General features: G+C 40.1%; 1 protein-coding gene across 1 annotated transcript in view; it reads left to right on the top strand.

Moving 5' to 3' along the window:
- The window catches only part of KHDRBS3 (KH domain containing, RNA binding, signal transduction associated 3), a 198,285-nt gene extending 174,202 nt beyond the window's left edge, over positions 1–24,083 (top strand). The window contains exons 8-11 of the mRNA XM_011977076.1: positions 12,866–12,924; positions 14,805–15,935; positions 16,354–16,412; positions 23,785–24,083. Coding sequence (XP_011832466.1) covers positions 12,866–12,924; positions 14,805–14,896 — 151 coding nt within the window. The 3' untranslated portion in view covers positions 14,897–15,935; positions 16,354–16,412; positions 23,785–24,083. The remainder of the gene's footprint in view (positions 1–12,865; positions 12,925–14,804; positions 15,936–16,353; positions 16,413–23,784) is intronic.
- Positions 24,084–24,321: the final 238 nt, after the last annotated feature.

Raw genomic sequence — 24,321 nt, 5'->3', positions numbered from 1 at the left:
GATCTTTAGGGACAGTAACATGCATGAAGCTGTCATCTCCTGGGATAAGAGTACCTTCTTCTGGTTACCTCCTGAAGGACCTGCCCGAGGCTGTTTTACAGATCAAGTAGAGATAACTAAAACAGCCTCAGGCAGGTCCTTCAGGAGGTAACCAGAAGTTATATTTTTTTCTTTTTAATAAGTAGAAGGAATATACTCTAAAGTAATGATAAAAAGTGTAATATGGTAAATAGAAAACCACTGGCATAGTCCTTTAATTTTATTTTCAAGTATGATGCACCGTACATAATTGTATGTGCTAGACTTTTATATGACTGGCAGCACAATAGATTTGTTTACACCACTGTCACCAACACAAGTAATGCATTGCATTATGATGCTACCACGCTACAGCGATAGAAATATTTCAGCTCCATTATAATCTGAAGGGACTGCCCTGGTATATATGGTCTGGCATTGACTGAAACATCATTATGCGGTGCTTGATTGTTTATGTATACACATGCGCACACACTTCTCTACAAAACCCAATGCCAAAGTGTGAAAGAGTTGTCTCAACTCGCTGTCTTCAGTTGATCTTCTTTCACTTTCTCTTGAACTTGATCTTTTGGTCCCCACCCTGCTACTGAAACAACTCTGTTCAGATCCTCAGTGACCTCCTCTGAGCACCTTTGCCACACTTGATGAGGGATCCGTCCTTCCTTCTGAAGAGTCTTAGGCCCTCACCATCTCGGAGCCTCTGGGCTCCTCTCTCTCTGGCTGGGTGTTCTCCATCTCTTGCTAGACCCTCCTCTTCTTGCCGTCTGCGTTCTGGAGTCAAGGGGACTCACTCCTTTGACCTCTTCTCCATTCGCTCTCTTCTCAGTGGTCTCACTGTCTCATGGTTTTAACAACCAAGAGCAATGATGATGACTCCCAGATTTATGTCTGCAGGTCAGACCTGTCTTCTGATCCCTGGATTCTCTTTCCAGCAGCCTCCTCTCCAGAGGGGGGTCTCTCAAACCTAACGTGTCCCAAATCAAACTCCTGATCTCTCCATGCCCTGAAAGCTGTTGCTGCTATCCTCTTCCCTGTCTCTGTAAATGACAATTCTGGTTTTTTCTTGGAACCAAGAAAAATTTCCCATTTCACTCAACCAGGATTTTAAACACACACACATAAGAAGTGAAAGCCTCTCAGTGACCTGCATGACCCTACATGGTCCACCTGCCTTCTTACTGATTCTGTGGCCCTGTCTCTCCTTTGTCCTCTCTGCTCCATGTGCACTGCCTTCCTTTCTAGCCCTCAGCTGTACCAAGAATATATCCCCTGAAGGACTTTGACATTTAATAGTCCCTCTGCCCACAGTACTGTGCCCCCAGATAATATCTGCATATCTCCTCCAATTCCTTCAAATCTCAGCTCAGAGGATACCTTATTAGAGAGAGTTCTCTGACTACACCATAAAATAACAATCTTAGTTCAGTTCTTCCAATCTCTTAGCTGCTCTTCTTACTCTAAGTAGCACATATGATCATGCGACATATTATTTATACATATATATAAATGGTTTGTTGTCTGTCTTTCCCACTAAAGACAGCTCCATGAAAGTAATGCATTTGTGTTGTTTCTTAAATGTTTTAAATAACTTGAATCCATGCATGAATGAATCAATGCGTGCATGATATGATTGTCTCGTATTGTTTGATTTCATGCGTGGCTACTGCCGAAGTTGGTAAGTGGCAGAACCAGGACTCGGCCTGGTCTCACTGGAGCAGTTGCTGTCTCTCCTGCACAGTGAGGTGTTCATGCCCTCACCTCCCACTGGGTGGTACAGAGATACTTAACAACAAGGCTGTACTGCTGTGCACCCCAGTTTGCCTACAAATGCAAGGGTAAAATGGATAACTTTCTTCTAGAGCAATGGCAAGACTTAATAAGTCAGGTGAGTCCACTTTCCTTGTAGAATGTATAGAAATATCAGCTCATTTTAATGCCACTATAATAAGGTTCAGATTTTAATAGTCTCTGTTTTACAAAATAGTCTCTGTTTTACGAAGTACTATTAAATATTTAAATAAAACCAGTTTCATTGTTTTTTAAATTACTAATTTATAAGAGGAAAGGATCTGTTTTCTCAGCTATCATTTTAAAATTCTGTTTTGTCCCTGGGGGATAAATTTTCAGTTGTGATTTTTTTAAAGATTTTATTTTTACTACAGTCCTAGATTCACAGCAAAATTGAGAGGAAGGCAAGATTTCCCATAGACACCCTGCCTCTACACTTGCACAGCCTCCCTATTATCCACATCTGCCACCAAAGTGGTGTGTTTGTTACAATCAGTGAACCTACATTGACACATGATCATCACCCAAAGTCCTTAGTTGACATTAGGGTTCACTGCTGGTGTTGTAGATTCTCTGGGTTAACACAAATGTATAATGTCATGTGTCCACCATTAGAGTTTCACACAGAGTACTTTCACTGCCCTGGACATCCTCTGTGCTCTGCCCAGTCATTCCTCCCTCCCCTCAACCCCTGTCAGTTGATGACTCAGTTACATGTGTATACACTTGACATCAACCCATTTCTTAAAATAGGACTCTATTGTAAACTGGGGTTTTTTGTTAACTCTTAATTAAATGGGGAGCAGGAATGATTCCTCAAATTATTTTAAGTCCTACTTCCCACTGTTTTTCCCAAATCACATTTTATAGCTTGAGAAACGTGGTGAAATTATTTTTTAAGTTTGCCCTTGTTTTCTCTCCCCTGTCAGCACTGTGATGGATGTTCTCCTGAGCAGTGAAATGTCTAACAGTCAGGTTCACAATATCAACTCTGAAAGCTCTATAATTTAGAAAGCCAGACCTTCAATTTTTGTAAGCTGATAGGATTGCTGAGCTTTTCTCTTAGAGAGGGATTATCTGATTAAACTATAAATTTGGTTTGGCATTTTCAATGGAAAATTATTTAAATATTCCATTTATTGGCAAGTGAATGTGATTTTTAATTCCTAAAGAACATTATTTATTTGAAACTTGTTTGTTTCTCTTTTCTTACATACTTGGCACTAGTAGATAAAACATGCTAGTTAGGGAACTGAAACTATTCCCATGTTAAAACTGTTTGTAAGGATTTGAGGGTGATCTCTATATTTGCATTGCTGATGTGACATCCTAGTTCCTCTGACTTTTTGCTGTCTGCCCCAGAAGACAGAGCTTTGTAGTCATGGTATTATGTGAGATCTGAGACTAAGCATTTGTGACATTGGGCTTTGTCCTCTGGCTAACTAGTTAGTGAATACTTCCTCCCTTATTACTGCTGGACAAGGAGACAGTTTTCCAAATAAAAGAATCATTCTTCAGGCAAGCGTAATGCTCACTCTGCCGGCCTCCTAAAATTTACTGAAACCATGTGTCCTAGGCCAGTGGTTCTGAAAGTTTTTGATCTCACCATCCCTTTATACTTCATGCTCTTAAAAACTAGTGAAGTACATTGGTGTGGTGTGGGGAAAAAAATTACTGAGAGCCACAACATGCTTTAGTGTATGTGGTTTATATATATTAATATTTCTTACATTAGAAATTAAAACAGAAACATTTAAAAATATTTATCAGTCATTAAATGTGACAACCCATTGCTTGTAAATATAATCTGTTTTTATGAAATATCTCTATTTCCTTAAAAAAATGGAAAAAATTGTGGCTTCTCATTTATGCTTCTGCATTCCTTCTGATGTGGTATGTTGTTGTGATTGAAGTAGTTGGAACAACAGATATGTAGCTGGAAAGGGGAAAGTAGCCTTTTCAAATAATAGTCGCTATTCTTCTTTGATAGTACATCAAAACTTGGCAGGTAGTAGTGTTTGTTTGTTTGTTTGTTTGCTTGTTTGTGTGTTTTTGAGACGGAGTCTCGCTCATTGCCTAGGCTGGAGTGCAGTGGCGCGACCTCGGCTCACCGCAACCTCTGCCTCCCGGCTTCAAGTGATTCTCTTGCCTCAGCCTCCTGAGTAGCTGGGATTACAGGCATGCACCACCATGCCTGGCTAATTTTGTATTTTTAGTAGAGATGGGGCTTCACCACGTTAGCCAGACTGGTCTCCAACTCCCAGCCTCAGGTGATCCACCTGCCTCAGTCTCCCAAAATGCTGGGATTACAGGCGTGAGCCACCGCGCCCAGCCCAGCAGGTAGTAGTTTCTTAAAGAATAGTTGTAATGTAGACTGTAAAACCATACCAGTAATCTTTTCATACTCTGTTACATTAAAATATCTTGGTCTCCATACACTTGATGGGTTTTTTGGCATCATGCATGGATCATTTGAAAAATGTCACTTCGCTAAGTTATGCGTATCTTCACAGTGCTGTGATACATTTCATTAGGCAATATCAAAACAGTCATATTATCACCACTGATCTCACAGAGATAAGTATACTTTGCCATCAGTTTACAGTAGCAAATACTGGTTTTCCAAAATTGCAGTTTCTACTGGAAAGCTCAAATTCTGTCATTGGTAACCAAAACTGTCGGTTGTTTTCCTTAAGGTGACAGTTGAAAATGTGAACCACATACCCAAGTCTGAGTAAGCCTAGTTCATTGCTATGAGTTATTTCAGGTAACAATGATGTTTATGGAAAAGGCAGCTAGTTGACCTCACAATGTAAGGAATGGCCTCAGGTGCTTTTCCTTGAGATCACCCTTATACTTCAGTGTGCCCCAGAATTGCTTTCAAGAGCACTTTTCCCATCATCATACAGAAGTTAAGATGTGTCTTTAATAGTTGAGATTTAATAAAATTAGTAAATGTTTACTTCATCAAGGACATTCTTAAGTGAAAATGTCTTAAAGAAAAAGAATTATCATGCAGCTTGGTGCCACTGCCTTGACTTTTGGTCAATCACCAACAATTTTACCCATCACATAAAAGTTCGGTACAGTGAAAAAGACAAGTAACATCTTAGTGTTATTCTGAAAACATTTTGACTTGATGAAACCCTGAAAGAGTTCATAGGTCACACTTTAGAAACCACTACCCTAGGCTATTTTGAAAAGTAAGATGCAGTAATGCTGTGGGAGGGGTGGACTTATGATGGATCCAGCAGCAAGAGAAGAATAAAGCAAACTGTCTGAAACATTTGACACCTCATGCAGCCTTCCCATCAAGGGACTGTCCTCACATTGTAAGCCCCTTGAGGGCAGAAATAGCATCATTGCCTCTAGTCCCATGGACAGCAGTCGGTGCATGCCAGGGACGCCCCCACAGATGGGCTGAGCTTTTGCCTCACTCATCAGAACTGGCCCCGTCTGGCCTCGGAATTCTCAGGGTAAGAGGGACAGGCTAACAGTAATGTATTTACTCTGAACACATTTAACAAAACAAGACGAGAATGAAGTTACTGCTGTCTCTTTTCCCAGATTAAATGACAGTAGCCATAGCAGTGGCATTGTCCCAGTGGGAGCACTAGTGAACAAAGACCAAGGAAAAGCCAAAATTCAGCAAAGTTGTAGTCAGGTGACTGGACTTTGGCTGTAACTCGTTTTTTCACCCAACTTGCACAACCTAATTCTGGAACATATTATTCAATACCTTCCTGGGGAAATATTGTTAAATGTTATAAAAGAACTATTGGATAAGTAAGGCTCTTATTGAAAGCAGACTGGAAATTTTTTACTCATTTATCTTAAAGGAATTTAAAATCTTCAGTTATGTATGATAATGTGAAAACAAGAGTAGTCCCAAATTTTATTTTAAATATTACTTTTCATTTATTTTGCTTTATTTATAAAAATTCCTAATGGTTAGTAGAAGAATTAAAGTCTCCTTCTAAATAGAAAGGAAATACTAAACTAGGTCAGTCTAGAGCAATTACCTGGATTATGCATGACTCTTTCTATTTTTCCTATCTCATAATAAGCATTTAGTAGGTGTTAGCTAAAGTCTTAAATTTTATCATAACAATTACAGATACAGTTTTCCTTAAAGGAATGGGGCAAAATAATCAAGAAAAATTTTTGCATTAAATTTAAATAGTGCAGAACTTAGTAATGTGGCTTCCGAAGGAATTTACTACCCCTTCGCCCACTCCCCCCAGATTGTCACAGACATGACAACAAAATATTATTATTACAGATGAGTCATTGAGACATGGACAAAGTTTGCAGTCCCAGTGTTTGTATGAGTCATTCATGGATCTCTTTTGGAATGCTGCTACGTGCTAGGTGTCAGCACTGTCCAGAACAAATATGAATGAGGTGTCATTCCTGTCTTCTGTCTCAGTTTTCTTTCCTGTAAAATTAAATAATATGTCTACCTCAAATAATATGTTTTGAGAATTAAAAGATTATCTAAGTGCATTGTAAACTAAAAAGGACTTTTAAAAAACAGTAGATTGAATCAAGAAGATGGACTAAGTGCCTATACCTGATCCACCCACCCCTCCTTTTTAAAATCCCATGAAGTGACAGAAACAAGTTTTGAAAGATTCCTGAGAAAGAGGAAGTAGATGAAACCAAACCTCTGAAAAAAACACAATCAGACGAAACCCCATTCGAGAGAAGGGTGCTGGAATGGTAGAGTGGCTTAGGGAAGATTTAACCAAACCACACCAATGGCTATAAAGGATAGAAAGAGGCTCAGAGTTTTCTCATAACTGATTGAAGAGCTGCCTGTGAAACAGCAAGGCTGGTCTGCTCTGCCTCCAACTCAGTGGTTCAGAGTGCAGGGTAATGGTGTTGGATCCCCGAGTAAAGCTGTAACAATGTGAGGCCAAACCTCGGGTAGTCCCACCCTCTGGAGGACCCAGGAGCCCCCAGAGACAAAGCATACGTTACTGGCACATCCCACCCAATAGTATATTGTGTCCTTCTCCATAGCCACCAGAAGAAGCCTATTTTAAATAAGGGGTAGCTTTTACAGACAAGCAAACTGAGAACCTCAAAAGCAAAAACTAACACATATCTAAAATTTACAAAGCATTTAAGAAACGTCATATTTAACAAACTGGGAAACTAACACCTTGAGTAAACAGCTCACAGAATAGAAGATGATTATAAAATAAGTGACTAAATCTTAGATGGATAGGAAGACATAGCGTTCAGTTATAGAGTTGGGAATTTAGAAGTTAGTAGATGGCTTGCCGGGTGCCGTGGCTCACGCCTGTAATCCCAGCACTTTGGGAGGCCCAGGCAGGGACATCACGAGGTCAGGAGATCAAGACCATCCTGGCCAACATGGTGAAACCCCTGTCTCTACTAAAAATACAAAAATTAGCTGGGCATGGTGGCACGCGCCTGTAGTCCCAGCTACTTGGACGGCTGAGGCAGGAGAATCGCTTGAACTCGGGAGGCAGAGGTTGCAGTGAGCCAAGAGCGCGCCACTGCACTCCAGCCTGGAACAGAGTGAGAGAGCGAGACTCCGTCTCGAAAAAAAAAAAGAAGAAGAAGTAGCTAGTGAGGTAGGAAGCAAACCAGGAAGTATAACATCCTGGGAGCAAACTGAAGAAAGTTTATCAAGGAAGAGATGTAGTGATCAGCTATGTCAGATAGTTACTGATCGGTCACATAACGTGTGGATGAGCACTGACCATTGAATTTAGCAACTTGAAATTCAATGGTTAACTTGATAAGGGATAAAAAGTTTAAGAGGAATAATGGTGATGATTGCAATGAAGTTGAAAGGCTAACTGGTATAATCCTAGAAACTGAAAGAGAGGAAATCATAGAGAGTGGGATATATGAAGTTGAAGACTGAAGTGATTGCTAATGGCAAGATCCTAGAGTGCAACGTGGAGGGGATGGCTAAAGGAGGCAGGGTCAGTGGACAAGAGGAGCCAGAAAGTTGAGAGGCCTTCATGTTTGAAGGATCATCTTCCCATATGCTGACATCACCAGGACTCAGGACAGTGATGCTGTTTAGAGATTGAAAGCTGGGTGTTTGTTCAGAGGAGTGAAGCACAATGGTCTGGAAATGGCAGAGGTGTCTGTACCTTAGGGGCGGGAGGGGTTAGCCAAAAAAAGGAAAAATACTCTTCTTTCCTCTAGGCCCATTGTATTCAGCCATTTTTGCAGTTGCTGTGAAGAAGTGCCTGAGGCTGGGTAATTTGTAATGAAAAGAGGTTTAATTGGCTTACAGTTCTGCAGGCTGTACAGGGCCTCAGGGAGCTGTTACTCATGGCAGAAGGCCAAGTGAGAGTGGGAGCAGAGAAAGAAGGAGGTGGCGCCACAGGCTTTTCAACAACCACATCTTGTGAACTGAGCAAGAACTCACTTACCACCAAGGGGATGGTGCTAAACCATTCATGAGGGGTCTGCCCCCATGATCCAGTCACCTCCCACCAAGCCCCACCTCCAACACCCTCCAACATGGGGGATTACATTTCCGCATGAGATTTGCAGGGGCACAAACATCAAACCACATCACCCAGTGACATCTCCGCTGTGGGAGTTAAAGAAAAAAGTGGAGAGGGTTGCTGGGGAAGAATTGTCATTAGAGGTAAATCAAGTTTTCATTGAGCAAGAAACTTTCAAAGAAGAGATCGAGACTATATAAGGGATTTTTGCTAGTGATGGCCTAATGTGTTTCTTGCCCATTCTCATATTTGGCCTAATGTGTTTTCTTGCCTGTTATCAATGTTAAAAGTTGTATCCATAAATGAAGAGATTTTTAGTGTTTTTCTCCTTTGCCATATGTTGGGTTTTTAGTTTATCCTTGGGAAATAGGATACGTCTTTGGTTAATAGACATTTGAGGTAGACGAAATGAAATGCTGCGAAAGCAATTCAGACAGAACTGACAGGTATGAGAATGGGACCCAGCTGCTCCCAGCTCCTCGGCTTGATGACAGTCTTGCAATAAATAATCAGAAACTGGGTGAAATGATAGCAAATGTCAGTTTTAAAGTTTTCACTTGTCAAAACTAAGATTGTCTTATCACCAAACCATTGCTGGACCTAATCATGCTACTTTTACCTTCCGTGCACTGAAAAACATTCTCTACCCTCATTTTTATTATGCTGAACTATGTTACAGCACCTCACAGTAAATTTCCAGTCTATGGTTATGTTCATTACTGCTCACTTCATTTAATAAAGGAGGTTTAGTTTGGTCAGAAAGGAGTTGTTAACCCTTCTCTTTATTAGTCGCAGGACCTGTCATTTACAGTTCCAAGTTAAACAATCGGGAACTGTCTCAGTCAAGGAAATCCCTTTCCGTGTTATGGTGAGGTTACTCATTTATCTGTGCAACAGAGATAAAATTCTCAAGAACATCAAGGTTGTATTTGTCTAAGGAGCCATTACGATCTAACTTCTGACCCTTGGAAAAAAGACTGAGGTTCATTTAATTTAGTGCTGAGTTTCCAAGAAGCATTTGCCAATTTATTTTCAACAAAATGAGAAATTATGTTGACTACGGTGGGGCGAGATGCTGTGAAAGAGCCATGGAGGATGTCAGAGCTACCAGGAGACCTGAGCAGCGTCTAGACCAGCCCCTGATTTGGCAGATGCACAGGAAGACCCCCACATGGAAGCCGCCCTCCCAGGGTGGCACCGCGGGTGGAGGCCCAGGCCTGGACTGACAGCTGACAGACATTTTTGTCAACAGCTTTAATTGAGTCTCAATTTCAGTTCTCAAGACAAGAGAAATATTCTGTTAATACTTTAATAGCATTCTCATATTTAAAGCTATCATAAGTTAAGCAGGAAAGCAGTGTTTTTTTCTTTTGTTGTTAGTTTCTGCTGGTTTATTATCTTTTTGAATATAAAAATTGATCTGTTCTTTTTTCAGTTAGTCCTCCTCTTCTCACCATAACTGTATATTATTCTGTGAGGGAAAATTGGGACTACAGAAAGGAAACCAGAGAGAGACTAAGGCAGTCCCAGATCACTATGATCATGTGGCAGCATGTTTCATGTGGGCCCGGCTTCTGTTTCTGAGCACGAGGAAGGATCATTAAAGCCCGAGGGAGGGCAAACAAGAGACATTCTGGAAGAGCAAAAGGCCAAGCCAAAGTGGGAACCAATCCAATAAGGTGGCCACCCGTGGTGAGCAAAAGCCACCTGTAGCATTTGTGTTCAGCACATGGCAGTGGTAGTGTTCGGAGCTTTGAGTGTAGGTGCTGCCACTTACAAGTTATGTGACCCTGGGCAGATGGCTCAGCTTGGGCCTCAGCTGCCTCGTCTGTAAAAGCATAGAGTTTTTTTAGATTAGGTGAGTTCGTGCGCGTGAGAAGTTGTCAGTAGGGCAGTGGTGTGGCTCGCAATAGCTGCATTCCTCTCACACTCCTTTTCCTTCTAAATTGTTTTAGGAATGCCAGCCCTCAATTTGAAGACCATGTTTTAAAACTCTATAGCTACATGTACCTCTGTGGAAAAATTGCACATTGCTAGTTGGTATATTAGGTCAGCTATAGTAGGGACTATTCTGTAATGTGTTAAGCCAGCGGAGCTTAACACAGCACATTTCAGATAACTTATTTTATACAGAGAGCTCAAATCAACCACCATGTTACACTGCATTTAATTAACTTGTAAGGGTATGATTCAGCCAGGATAACAAAGTGGGGCCTATGTTCTACGTGTAGAAGAAGTATTTTATCCTAAGGAATATTCTGGTCCAGGCATTTGTCTTTTATTTATTTATTTATTTTTCTGTGATGGAGTTTCGTTCTGTCGCCAGGCTGGAGTGCAGTGGCATGATCTCAGCTCACTGCAACCTCCGCCTCCTGGGTTCAAGCGATTCCCCTGCCTCAGCATCCTGAGTAGCTGGGACTACAGGCGTGGGCCACCATGCCCAGCTAATTTTTGTATATTTAGTAGAGACGGGGTTTCACCATGTTGGCCAGGATGGTCTCTATCTTCTGACTTCACCCTGCCAAAGTGCTAGGATTACAGGCATGAGCCACCGCGGTGCAGGCATTTTTCATCAATACTTACTATATTTGTTTGAACTGCTTGTAGACACCTACATTTTTCAACCTGTTTCCTGCCTCTGCTTTGCATATACTGTTTCTTCTGCCTGGAAGACCTTTGCTGTCATTGCCTCTGTCCATTCCTTCTCCACCTGTCTTCACCTTCACCCTCCTGTTCCTTCAGAACATGGTGCAAGCACTGCATGCTCCAAGAAGCCATTCATGACACACTGGAGTGATGGAGGTGCCCCTTCTCCGTATACCCACTTAACATATGTAATGTGAGGGTCTCCTCCAGGCCAGAAGGGTGAGAACCAGGACATGCTGTCGTGGGAAACCAACCTCACTCAGGGAGACTAGCAGGGTTCTCTTTGGAAGTGGCATTTAGGTTAAGGGCTTGAGTTGGAAGTAGCCTGGAGGAGAGGAGAGAAGGGCCTTCTAAGGGCAGAAGGAGTAGCAAATGTAAAAACTTATGCTCATATTTTGAGATAAAAAGGAACATAGCTCCATTGCTTACACTTTTCTCATAGGAATGGCCATGCTGCGCTGTAGTCCTTGAATGTGATGATTAGTCTCTGGTGTCATTTTCCTGAGAAGGAAGACGTTGGGAAAAAGTCCGTGTGGGTGTGACCACAAGTCTGGCCTGTGTAGGCAAAGAGATTCACCGATACCATTCTCCATGCAATTTAGGCTGACTTCTTAGCTCTTCTGGTCTGCGGTGTCCTTATCTGTCAAATGGGTATGGCAGTTTTACTCTCTGAGGCTGGGGGTGATGTGGGATCGCAGCGACTGGTGTTCAGTCAGCATTCACAGCATGCATCTGTGCTCCTCAGACTGTGACTTCCTGAGGTGTTAAACAGCTGCGCTGGATCGTTTTCCGTTTTGATGAGAAACCTCTTTATTGTATGAAATTGGGAGAATGGGGATGTTTCTTTTCATGACGGTCTAAGATAACAAATTCAGGATGGTTGTTTCCCTTCAAAATTAAGTCAAGTGGGAAAGAGGAAAGCCTGAGAGGGTCCGTGGAAACTCTTTCTCAGATACACAGAATGGTTATGGCTTAGTAATCTAGACTTTTCACAAGTCTGTTCCTGTAAAAAAGTATTCCTAGTTCAAATATATTGTATATCTGTAGGCTGTTTTGCATCATCTGCAAAATGGCAGTGGTGACTCTTCTCTCTTGCTGTCAGTGATGGCCCTTTCCTCGTGCTCTCTCAAGGATGTTGTACATTGGAACATGAATTTGCCTGTACTTTGGAAAGATCCTTGGCCTCGTGTAACCAGATTTGTGACAAGATTGCAGAGATCCATTTCTCTGCTCTCCTGTCCCATGTGGCCATGGCTGCTGAGTCACCTTTCCTTTTCCTGGCAGTTTCTGGATGGTGATGCAGCAGTGCCGATGAAAGAAAACATTTCATCTGGGCATTTGTTTTTAATGTGTTATAAGGTACAGCACCCACAATTCATGCAGCACCAAGTTCTCTGGTAGACGAGGGTGTAAGAAGCAATAAAGTCTTTGCCTTCTGTAAACATCCCATCTATTGGAAAGGAAGTGTTTACCTCCTCCCCCACTCCCACGGTGCCTTGCACAGGCCCAACCCTAGCTCTTGGCACACTGGGCTAGAATTGTCCAAACACATCCTCCCTCTCTGCAGACTCCCAGTCTTCCCAGGTCAGGTCCTGTCTTTGTATTCCCTTGTGTACTTTTAGGCACTTACCGTGTGTTGGGTGGCCAATTGTTGTGGTTAAAATGTCAAAACATATTTATTATGTATTAAAATTAGGGAGCTAGACAAGGGGCCTTTGATAATCCTAAAGTTAACACTTCCGCTTTAGAACTTTGTGATCTCGGTGGGACTTCCTTTGAATGTTCAGTCCTGCCCTTCATTAGTTGTCTTTAAGTTTTACAGTACTTTACTGAATACTGTTGAAACTCACAGCCAGATGATTTTGTCCTTTGTTTTGTTTTGTTCACTACAGTGGTGCTGATTACTATGATTACGGACATGGACTCAGTGAGGAGACTTACGATTCCTATGGTGAGTGACTGGCCAGAGCATGTGAAGAGAGGGAGGAGAGATGGCCATAGAAAGACCTTAAAGATCTTAATGGGAAGAGAGATTTATAAGGACATTTGGACTCTGAAACAGCAGCTTCCTGTCAATTCGTTTGTGCATATCTAGCTATTTTTAGAGGCTCCTTTATTATTTAAATATTTAAAGAGGACTAAAGACTTGCCAAAGATTGCATGAATCCAGATTCTGAACTTCAATTTTATGTTTGGGTTGATTGTCGTGTGCTGATTTTCTCACAGAGTAGTTTTTCAAACTGCAGACACTTGATAGCTGGGTCTTTGTGAAGTGTCTTTGTTTCTTGACAGCGAAGGGAAATGAAGCAATTGAGACTACAGCTCTGAAGTGATTCTCCCACCTTCATCTTTATATTTTAATTCATTTCCAATCTCAAACCCTCTGAAAAAGATTACACTGGGAGTCATTTCATAAAGGTTACAAAAGCAGTGAACCAAGGAGGAGATACAGGGTCTGTAAGCTTCACAGGACGTCAACTAAACCCCTCTTAATTCAGTGGAGCTGGTAGAGATGCCGGGGACTTCATGTCCAAAGTCTCACTATGCAGAAGGATGACAGGTTTAATTAAAAGAATTGGTGGCAGCAACATAGCAGTAGTAAGAAGAGCCTTTGCCGCAGGGCAAGGAGATCAGAGAACGTGAAGCTTCAATCAGTTGCAAAGCTCTGATGAATCCCTGGTACCTGGTGCAAGTGTATCAGGATTGTGGTTAAGGGATGTTAGGACATTTCTCTTAACAGAACTGAAAATCCATTTTCCGGTGTTAAACCTTTTGAAGTGCATTTTGTTGTATCACCTGCCCGAAGCTGTGATGATTGCACCTTGGATTTGTTTTTTTTGTTGTTGTTGGTTTTTTTTGGTTATCCGTAACAAACACTTAAGAGAAATATGTTGGTTTGCTGAATGCAGCTACTTAAATTGATGCAAGTTAGCTTGAGGGAATGATGTTGATTACATGTTTTGTATCAAAAGAAGAGGTCATTTTAAGCATTTTTCCTTCACAGCTTTTTAAATTGGTCTCTGTGGACACATGGCTTTTAAATTGCTGTATGTTGCAGCAGGGATGTTAACTGTTTGATGTCAAAGACTTATAGATAACTCATTAAAAGTTATCTTCAGGCTGAACAGGTGTTTAATTTCAGGAGATAAAGGTGATAGAATGTCCTTGGTTATTAATACCATTGTCCAGTACGGATTTAGCATTATGATGAATGAAATCTGACATTATGTCGTTAAATTTATTTCATATTCGTAAAGTGTTATTGAGAAGTGAAGTTCAACCCAATGCAACTTTCCTTCAGTCTTTCGGTGAAAGCGCCTATGAAAAGTGAGATCATGTTTCCCTTTCTCAGTCTGCCCCTTCCCATTTTGCTCTCCAGTTTTCTTCTCCTTTGTCTTCACAGATGTTCATCTATGTTTTTTCTTTGTTTTTACTGTTGGAAAACATCTAAGTGATCCTTTTCCTGTTCTCTTTTTCACTCATAAATGTCCAGATGTTTAGCAAAAGGCAATTCTCTTTGCTACTTGAACTTGTAAACTGTTATTAAATCAGTAACCGAAAGGAAAGTCCTTGCAAAGTTGGTTGCCATTTCAGATACAAGAACCGTTTTTCTTCTCATGCTGACAAATTTTGCAAGTGAGATGATTATTTTTCCTTGTGTTTGTAATTTATTTAAGTAAATTCCTTGTTTGTTTTTCTTTTCAGTACACCAGGGGTATATATTTTCAATATGACATGTACCTTTGGTTCAGGGCTAAGTTAGAGTCTGAAAAATGAAGCCTGTGGGATTCGTGGCAGCGATCTAATTGTGGTTCATCTTACTGATTGTAGGACAAGAAGAGTGGACTAACTCAAGACACAAGGCACCTTCAGCGAGGACAGCAAAGGGCGTCTACAGAGACCAGCCATATGGCAGATACTGATTGTACTGTCTGATGTTGTGAAATAGCCAATCTCCACCAGTCCTGTATACTGTTCAAAGTAATTTTTTTCTATGAACAATCCCTTTTTAAATAAATCAAAATGCTTAAAATCTGAATGGATGGAACTTAAAACTACTTTGTTGAAACATCAACCTGGGCAGAAAAAAAAAAAAAAAAAGACATGTAAAATTTTGTTATTTCCAGTCTGTATATGAAAAAATAGGTCATCAAAAGGAAAAAAAATAACTTTGATTAACTAGTGTTAAACAAAAAATAGGTTTACTAAATATGTTAATCTATTCTTTTAACATAAGCCTCACCTTTCATTTTAAAGGTTTCCATAGAATTTAGTTATTTGATCTTTCAGCCATATGCTAGTTTTTTTTTCTCTTGCCAACATGCGTAAAAAGGGAAGCCAATTACAAGTGCTAATAATGTGGTATTCTTTTGTAACTCAAGTCTTGAAATGTTCTGTAGTGTTAAGCAAAGTCTCCTCTTGCTTGATACTAAATAAACTTTTGAAAGAAATTTTGTGTGTGTGAGCTAACAATTTCATGGGTTTTTTTTTATTTAAAAAGGCCTTCATAAATAGTTGTAAACAGGGAAAGAATTCATTTAACAATGCTTGTCATAAAAGGGTCACACTAAACATTGTACAACTTATTTTAAAAATGGTATAAAATTAAATGTACCATTATATACTCACCATAGACTTAAATGCTGTTTAAAGAGTCCAAATGGTATCGAGCTGCTTGAGTGGCACGTTAAACTACGCAAAACCAAATCTTGTTTAAAAACTGGTTTTAAAATAACTACTGGATTTTCTGAAAAAGATGTGATCAGTTTTCATCTTGTTGAGCGTTTTTTCACTAGTGCAACTTTGGATTTTTTATGAGAATTTTGGTACCTTAATGAACACCTCGCTCCATGCTGGAAGCACTAAGCACAAAGCTTTTAAAGACTTTCTGGCTTGACTAATTGAGGTCGCACTCGCCAAGGCTGAGGATGTGTAACCCTTAAACGGTCTTCATTTTCAAAGGTAAATAAATCAAATAAGATTTTTAATCTCACTTAATTTATCTTAATATAACTAATAAAACCAGGGAGATTACAACTTAGCAAGTTTCATTATCCATTTTAGAAAAGTTTTAAGATCACCTAAATTCTCATTTTAAAAAGTTTAATTTGTTTTAGTAATCTAAAAAACCTTAGTTTAGTCAGTTTAATTGGGGCCAATTACTCCCTATTAAACAACTGTAAAACCTCATAACTAGTTATTTGTAATACATTATTTGGTTAGTAATTGAGGGCACTTCTTAAAACTGACAAATATTTAATAAAGTTATTCTTTAATCATTAAGCTTTTTTAATTGTAGATTATGTAAAATGTTTAATTTTTATTTCTTGGGGGATTTTTTTCTCTTTATTTTGAGTAAAAAGGTCTTTTCTTTTGTTAGGAAATGTCAGCCATCTTGGAATGTCACAGGAACTGGTTGAACACCTGAAGCAAAAAAAGGTAAGTTTGCCTTTTTGTTCCAATTATCCTGAACTGTGTGGAAGATGAAGACAATTTCACGCTTATCTGAAGTCACATGGAAAATTTCCCCTGCTGATTTCCTAGTACAACACCAGTGATTATGTCAGATTAACTCCAAAAGTCAGAAAAGAAGCTTCCTGAATGTAAACAAGTCAGGCCCAGGAAGCTTCATTATAAGCGGCAGAGATTGGAGGCTCAGTTTCATCCTGGTATTTAAGTATTCAGATTACTTTCTTCAGAAAATATCTAGCAGTCTAGTCAATAGCATGAAAAAAATTTTCCAGATTATTCAGTAAAAAGAGCAATTTGCCGAACTTAATATATAGTATCTCAATTTTTGTTTTCTATGTGCATGCCTAGGCAAAAAAAAATTACACAAATATGCTGGAAATTTTTGACAGTATTTCTCTTAGTCTTGTGGAAGCATGGTTTTCTGTGCTTCTGAATTTTGTCTCTCTTTTACATCTTCTTGGTTTTTTTTCTAAAGCATCAAAAAATACTACTTAGGCCGTGATCTTCCAGAGGGTCTTACTTTTTCAGTGTTTGTATTTGAGCTCTGCCAGTAACTGTGACTTTGGGCAAGTCTCACTTTCTCTATCAGTTCAGTGAAAATGATGCTTATCCCATGCCCTTGTTAGAATTAAGATAATATCGTCAGAGTGTTCTGTAAGCTGAAAGTGATACAATCATGTAAAGTTTAATTGTCAAAGTTGTATTTACATATTTAATATATATGAAAAATATATGACCTTGGTTTTCCTTAATAGCCAAAATTAGCCTGAAATAATTAAATTACTTTTAGAAAGAAAATAGTTCTCATCATTTTTGTGGACCAAACTAAGTTTATTGTATTTTCTTTATGTTTGTCTGTTTGGATTTTTGTTGTTGTTTGTTTTTCTCTTGTACGGAATGGGAACGTGATGTCCACCGCATCTCTGTAGTGTGTGATGTTACTGAAGTTTTTCACAACTTTTTTCTGTATTAAATAATTTTTTAGGGAGTTGGCATACAGAATAATAAATCCAGAATTATGGAGAGGTAGAGGGTCAATCCTCAGGTGCTCTTCAGAGTTAATTACTAGGAAATACTGTACAATTTTATATTTCTTGTCATTTTTTCAAAGCATCCATAACTTTATCAGACTGTAAAAAGGGATTGTGATCCAGAAAGGTCCAGATCACTATCAGACAGGAACTTTCCTACTTGGCCTTCGAGATCTTCTCTTATCTGGCTGATGCTCCACCAGACCTGATTTTTTTCTGTTTCCATGGGAAGACCCTGCTATAGATAAGCCTGTCTTCTCATGTCTCTAAGAGCACATTTCATTGTTCCCGAATTGCTTCCTTCTCACCTTTGTTTTTGCCCCCGTGGAATTCATTTATTTTCTCATATGACAGCATCCATGGAACATGAGCTCCATACTGGGCACAACAGGGGCACTGGTCATACAAAGACTGATAAGACATGGAACCCTGTATTCAAATACTGCAAAACCAAATGGAGGTGACAGCCCATAACACACAACTTGCTGTCGCCTGTATCTTTGCATGAAGAAATCATACCCGTCCTTCAGAACTCAGCCCCATGCCCTCTCTTCCATGGTGTCCTTACCAGTTAAATCAGGCTGTGATCCCTCTGCCCTCTCTAAAGAGCATACTTGGTTTATGTTTCCTTATTTTAATATTGGTATCATATGACTTACATTGGTTGTAAGTTGCCATAACAGCCAAGCATGTGCTTATCACTTTCTGTAAATTATTTTATTGAATCCTCACAGCCATAAGAAGGTGTCATCTACATTTTAAAAAAGGAAGAAATTTAAGCTTCAGGAGGTGAATTTCACGCTTATGTTGCTCATGTACCTTATAACTGGTAGAGCCCCGATTTGAACGATTGACTTTAATCCAGAGTCTTTGATCTTAACCATGTTGTTACAGTGTCATTCTTTATATTACAGTGGCTCCTCCATTAGATTCAAGGCTCTTTAAGAGAAGGAGCCGTTAATTTTTGTTACCTTGTTTCCCAGAGAGTATCTCACACAACGCTGAGCATCGTGAATGGTAACTGCCCCTTTCTCTCTCTCTTCCCCGCCCCTGCCCCAGATTCCTTCATGGAGTCTTTCACTTGTTTAGGTTCTGAATCTTCTTGTCTCAGGTATTCCAAGTCAAATCAGTATCAGTATTTACTCGGATATATCTGCTGAACACCTGCTGTGTTGCAGATGGCAGGAAGACAGTGATTAAGGACATCATTGTTGTCCTTGCAAGTGCCACACTCTACTGGGGAAATGGACAGAGACAACGTCTGCAGAGCTCTGACAGAGATACACGTGCTTTCTAGGCGCATGGAAGGGAGATGTGTCACCCTGGCAGGTTGGTCAGAGGTCGCAGAAGAGGCCCATGGAGATATTAAGACCAGTAGAAGATAACCACACAGGGCAGGTCCTCTCGGAGCATCCACACTTCTGCTCTGCCCTTCACTCGCTTTGTGACCTTGAGTCAGTGACTTAACCTCTCTAAACAGGAGTCTAAACTGCAGGTTCCCCAGACAGTCGTGATACCTACCTTAGTGTTGCTGTGAAGATTAGAAGCATACCTGGCACAAATAAAGGTGTTCACTCATTGGTTGCTGTATGTAAATATTTGCCATTATAAGAAAACATGATCATTGAGGAAACTTCAGGTATATTAGATCATTAGAGAAAGTAAGAGATGATGCTGGCTGGGTAGGAAAGGGACATGTAATGAAGGGTCTTGTAGGTTCTGCTAAGAAGCACAAATTCAGTGCAACCATTTTCAAGTGTAGTATCCTCTTTGCCTTTAAGCTTGACCTACTCCATTCCCTTGGGCAGATAGTGCCTCATTTAGTCTGTGTTCCAAAAAGAACTCTACAAACTTCTGTTTCCACTGGTTAGTGATTTTATAGCCAATCCGTGCCTTAAAAAATAGGTGCTCTCACTTTTTCATCCTCTTGTAACCATCTCTTCACATAGTTATTTGACAGTGTAAGGGTTTAGTAAGTGAATGGCATTGTCAGTGGTGATCAAGATGATTCCTGACAGGCAATGTTAGGAACGGTCAGCCCAGACCCAAAAAAACCCACACAATCGTGTGAACAGCACTACAATTTAGATATTCTAGCTCTCTTGTTTAACTCAAAATTAAAGACTCTGGTCACTGTATACAGAGACAGGTTCCAGAATTTAAAACTAATGATTTGAAGAAAAAATAAAACTCTAGAGTCAAAAGTTAAATGAAAATATGAGACGTTTTATAGAATATGTGATAAATTTAAGAAATAAAGTGTATTGTTTTCTGCCAAACATTATCTACTGTTTATATTGATATTCAGTGTTTTGTAGGGATAGAAAGGAAAAAATCCATACTTATTTTAAAAAAACAATCTATTTTATGCCTGATTCTATTTCTGATTGGGAAAGACTGCAGATCATTTTTCAGTCTGAATTTCACCCTCCCTTATCGATGGAAAATCCTGTCCGGTTGAAGTTGATTCTGACTGACATTCCTGTTTCAAGAATCTCTGTTGTATATTTCAGTGATTAGCACCCATTGCTGAAATCATTTTTCAGATCTTAATGTGATGAGTCCTTCAGTGACTTTCAGGATAAAACTCAGCCTCCTTGGCTCTGAACATCAAGCCCGGTGTGATTCTGCTGCTGGCCTCCCCAGCCGCCTGGAGCACAGCATGCTCTGACCCCACCCCACTGTGGTCCAGCGCTGATAGATTGAAAACCATCTAGAGCTTTTCTATCAGTGCCATTCTCCGCCCGAAGTCACAGTTCCTTACCCCACTCAAATAAATGAACACAAATGAATGAACACAACTCTCACCCAGCTCTTGGTCTAGCTAGTTGTTGCTGGCCTATCGAGACTTCCCAGTGGAACTTGAAGCATCCCCTCACCCTGGAGGCCCTCCCTAGCCCGCCATGTTCACAGCTCTTCTGTGGACCCTCGTCTTACTCTATGAATTCTGCAGTACAGTATCCTGAGATTGGCTGTTGACCCTCCTTTCCTCCCACCAGATTGTCAACATCTTTAGTGCAGTTACCCTGTCTCACGCCTAGTAAGTGATAAATGAACAAGCCATCGGATGTCTGAGTGAATAAAGTGGATGTGGTAGCTCGGTGGCTGATAGTACAGGACGATGTACTAGGTCTTGTTTGGCCTTATTAGATTAAGTTAGTCATCCTTACATTTGAGGAGAACTTACCAGGTTATTAAGTTCTGTCCTGTGTGTTTATCTCATCTGAAGCACCGCTGGCAGGATTTATGTGTCTGCTACCTAACACAGTTCCTAGTACCTAACAGACAGTCAAAACAAAGAGATAGAATAAACAAACAGGTACCACTGTGAAGTGTGCAGGGATGGTGGTGTTATCCTGAGGCTAGATTTCTGTTCTGCTTGTCGGTGGGTTTTTCTCCCTGACTGCAAGACTTGGAAGTTCCTTAAAGATAGAATAACCATGTCTTATTGGACTTGTACTTCTAAATACTAGCACACTGCCTGGCACATAGACATAGTGGGAACTGACAAGGTGTTCGGTGGGGAATGAACGAGTGAACAAATGAACCTATAATTCTTGAAACACTAACACTGAGCACTTTTCGGTACAGACAGTCGCTAATACATGTTCAGTAGAAACTGTACTTCAGATTTTGAATACGTATCTTTTCTGCAGCTAGCCATAGCAGTATGATACTCTTGCAATGCCAGGCACTGGCAGTGAGCCATTTTGTTTTTCACTTTGAGTACAGCATTCAGAAATTACTTGAGATATCAAACTTTATTATAAAATAGGCCTTGTATTTGATGATTCAGCCCAACCATATGCAATGTTTAAGGTAGACTAAGCTAAGCTATGATGTTTGGTAGGTTAAGTGTATCGTGTACATTTCCAACTTAATGTTTTTGACTTACAACGGGTTTACAGGACGTAACCCCATCCTAAGATGAGGAGCATTTGTATTCATTTGTTTTCTTAGTGGAAGTGTGATGTTTCTCTACTCAGTAGATTGTTTTCAATGATGAATGTGAAGTTGGAAAACCAAAATATGTCCTTTATTTAGACGGTAATACATGTGCTTGGTACAAAATATACACACACAGTGGTCTTAATTCCCACCTTTACCCCCACACACCCACAGGCAACTCTCTGTAGTGATTTTCCTGTATCTTTCCCGAGATAGTCTGTGCATAAGTAAAGCATTTTTTTAAAATTATCACTATTTTTTACATAGAAAACATTATACCATTTTCTCCCCTCGTTTTACTCTGAAGTATGTCTTAGAGCTCATTTTCTGTTATTTTATACTAGAAAGTTACCTTTTCCTTTGTATGGGCTGAATACTATTTCTATGAAAGAGCCATAATCCAAACAACTACTGACAGAGATATAGTTAGCTTCTAATGTTTTGCTCCCATTAAAGGCAATGCAAGAAGCCATGTCTATAAACATCTGTGGAATGAATTGTTAAAATAGACTTACTGGGATTTTATAGATGTTTCCCATAGAGATCGTGGTGCATCTTAATATGCTTTTGTAAAAGAAACCTATCTAAATGCTGTATGTTTGCATTATGATCTACAAGATTAGCTCCTGTGGCCACTCCAGAAACTCACCTGCCCAAAAGTTGGTTTAAAATGGTCTTCTATACCCAGCATGACATCTGGCATGTGGCAGGCTGGCTACCTGTGCGATTTAGCAAGGAGATGCAGGGCATGCTGGGTCCAGTAAGGACACCTCCTGGACACTGGTCTGCGTCTTACGGGGAGAGCTGAAAGTCCTGTGACCCTTCCTCAGACTCCTGCTGGTCTCCTCGCATTCCTGGGGCTTATTTACATCAGCAAGTGTATTGTTAAGGGCTGGCCCATGGTGGGGCAGGCTTTGTGGGACTATGGTAGCCACACCAGGGTAGCAGGAGAGGCCTACAGGCTCTCTGAGGAAACAGACAGGCTCTCCCCTGCACGGGCATTGCCCACCCTCTCCTCTTCTCTGGTTATCCAGATCCTGCCATTTCTTCAAGATCTTTTCTCTCTCAGCCAGAAGAACCTTCTCTTCTCTCCCCATGAGAACCCTGGCTGAGGGGACTCGATTGGCAGATGTCTGATTCTGACCTGCTGGTTGACAGTTTGGAGCTGTGTAAATGTCCTTCATCCCTAGTATGCTCCTTGAGGGTCACAGGTGTGTCTGTCAAATTTCATAAACCTTAAAGCCTTCAGCACAAGCCATTCAAGAAACATTTATTGGTTGATGAAAGCAGTGCCCTCATCAGTAGGTTTACTGTATTCAATGTGTAACTAAAAGATTCGCCTTTCAATCACAGTTTGCATCTGATCGATCCTACCAGTGCTGATGCTTTATGCAGGTGACACTGAGATGCCCACTGTGTCCCTGGCACTCTGCAGTAATAAAAGGCTAGAGAAGGGCAGCGATGGTGCGGAGGAGAAAGAGATGAACTTGCTCCGAGGACAAAGGAGGAAATAAAATCTGGAGTTTTGAAAGTCAAAATCTTGCAAGCCAGGAAGGGAGGAGAAAATGTTAAGACATAATAAGCTAATACAGGTGGGAGAGGAGGGTGTCAACCAAGACATGAAATGGCATCATTTGTTTTGGGAACATATAAGCAGCTGCTGGAATATAACGTGCTGGGAGAGAAATGAAAGAGATGCCTCTGGAGACATAGGAAGGGGCTGGGTCCTGTGGAGCCATCAGCAGTGTCCTGAGTTGTTTTCAGCACACTTTGTGGTATTGAACAGTTACCTAGGGCCTGCGACGTGTGACAGAGCCATGAGAAGTCAACATCACCACAGTGGCCATTTCTCCACTGCGATTGGGTGTTTTGTTTGTTTGTTTGTTTTTCTGATCACCAGCCAGTTTTTTAAATAACAGTTTTGTTTCGTATAGCACATCAAAAAAGGTTCTTTGGCGTTAGGTAATAAAATTTAAAATATATCTGAAAGTTCAGTCTCTTATCAGGTGACAAGAATGCAAGGACTCTGCCAGGGTGGACCCCTAGGAACTTATAGGTTAATATTTGAGGTTTTATGTAAAACAAGGCGTTACCATTCTGAAATCACTCCATAAATACCATAATGGATAGTAGTGTAATCATCATTAAACCAGTTAATCATTCATCTGTCTTTACTTAACACAAATATTTTATGGCCTTCATGTTAATGATTCTGTTTTGCATTGTTTTCCATAGACATCCTTATTTCTGTTAAGTGTCTACTTGCCTGTGTCCTCTAAACGCTGCCATTCCCAAACGAGCATATGGTTATTATTAATTTCTTGATATATACAAATATATTTCATTTTCCTCTCTTTCAGGAACTTTCCTTCTATTTATGGACTGCTTAAGAATAGTCAACTCACCAACGTGCCTAGTCAGTAAATGAATCCACTTGGGAACTTGAAAAACATCTTAATTAATTTTTTGTTTGCATAGTTTTGTGTTCTGTGACTTGTTTTTATTATATGGTATGCTTTTAATTTGGAGAACCTACTTTTTTGAAAAAAGGAAAGAAAATCTATCTTATTTTGTTGTCTCCCAATAACAAAAAGAGAGTGATTTGTATAGTAGTTAATAAAGGCTGCCTATTGAAATCTCTTCTACTTTAAACCTAGAAGAACAAAGTCTTGTTATTTCAGCACAGCTCTAAATTGTGTACACTTGAAAACCGTGTACAGCTGCAACTCACTGCAAGAAGTCAAGATTCTACACATATTCCACATTTGAAAATGATTTATCCATCTCAGTTATGGACCAATAAATATGAAAGCATTATGCAAAAAGTATTCTGTCACATAAAAGGTTAATTATAAAGGCTTTTGCAGGAAGCAGAGTGGCACGGTCAGAATAGAAAC

Source organism: Mandrillus leucophaeus, unplaced genomic scaffold, assembly GCF_000951045.1.
Source record: "Mandrillus leucophaeus isolate KB7577 unplaced genomic scaffold, Mleu.le_1.0 Scaffold173, whole genome shotgun sequence".
Classification (NCBI taxonomy): domain Eukaryota; kingdom Metazoa; phylum Chordata; class Mammalia; order Primates; family Cercopithecidae; genus Mandrillus; species Mandrillus leucophaeus.
Note: the sequence above shows the minus strand (reverse complement) of the source record. Positions and strands in the feature narration are given on the sequence as shown.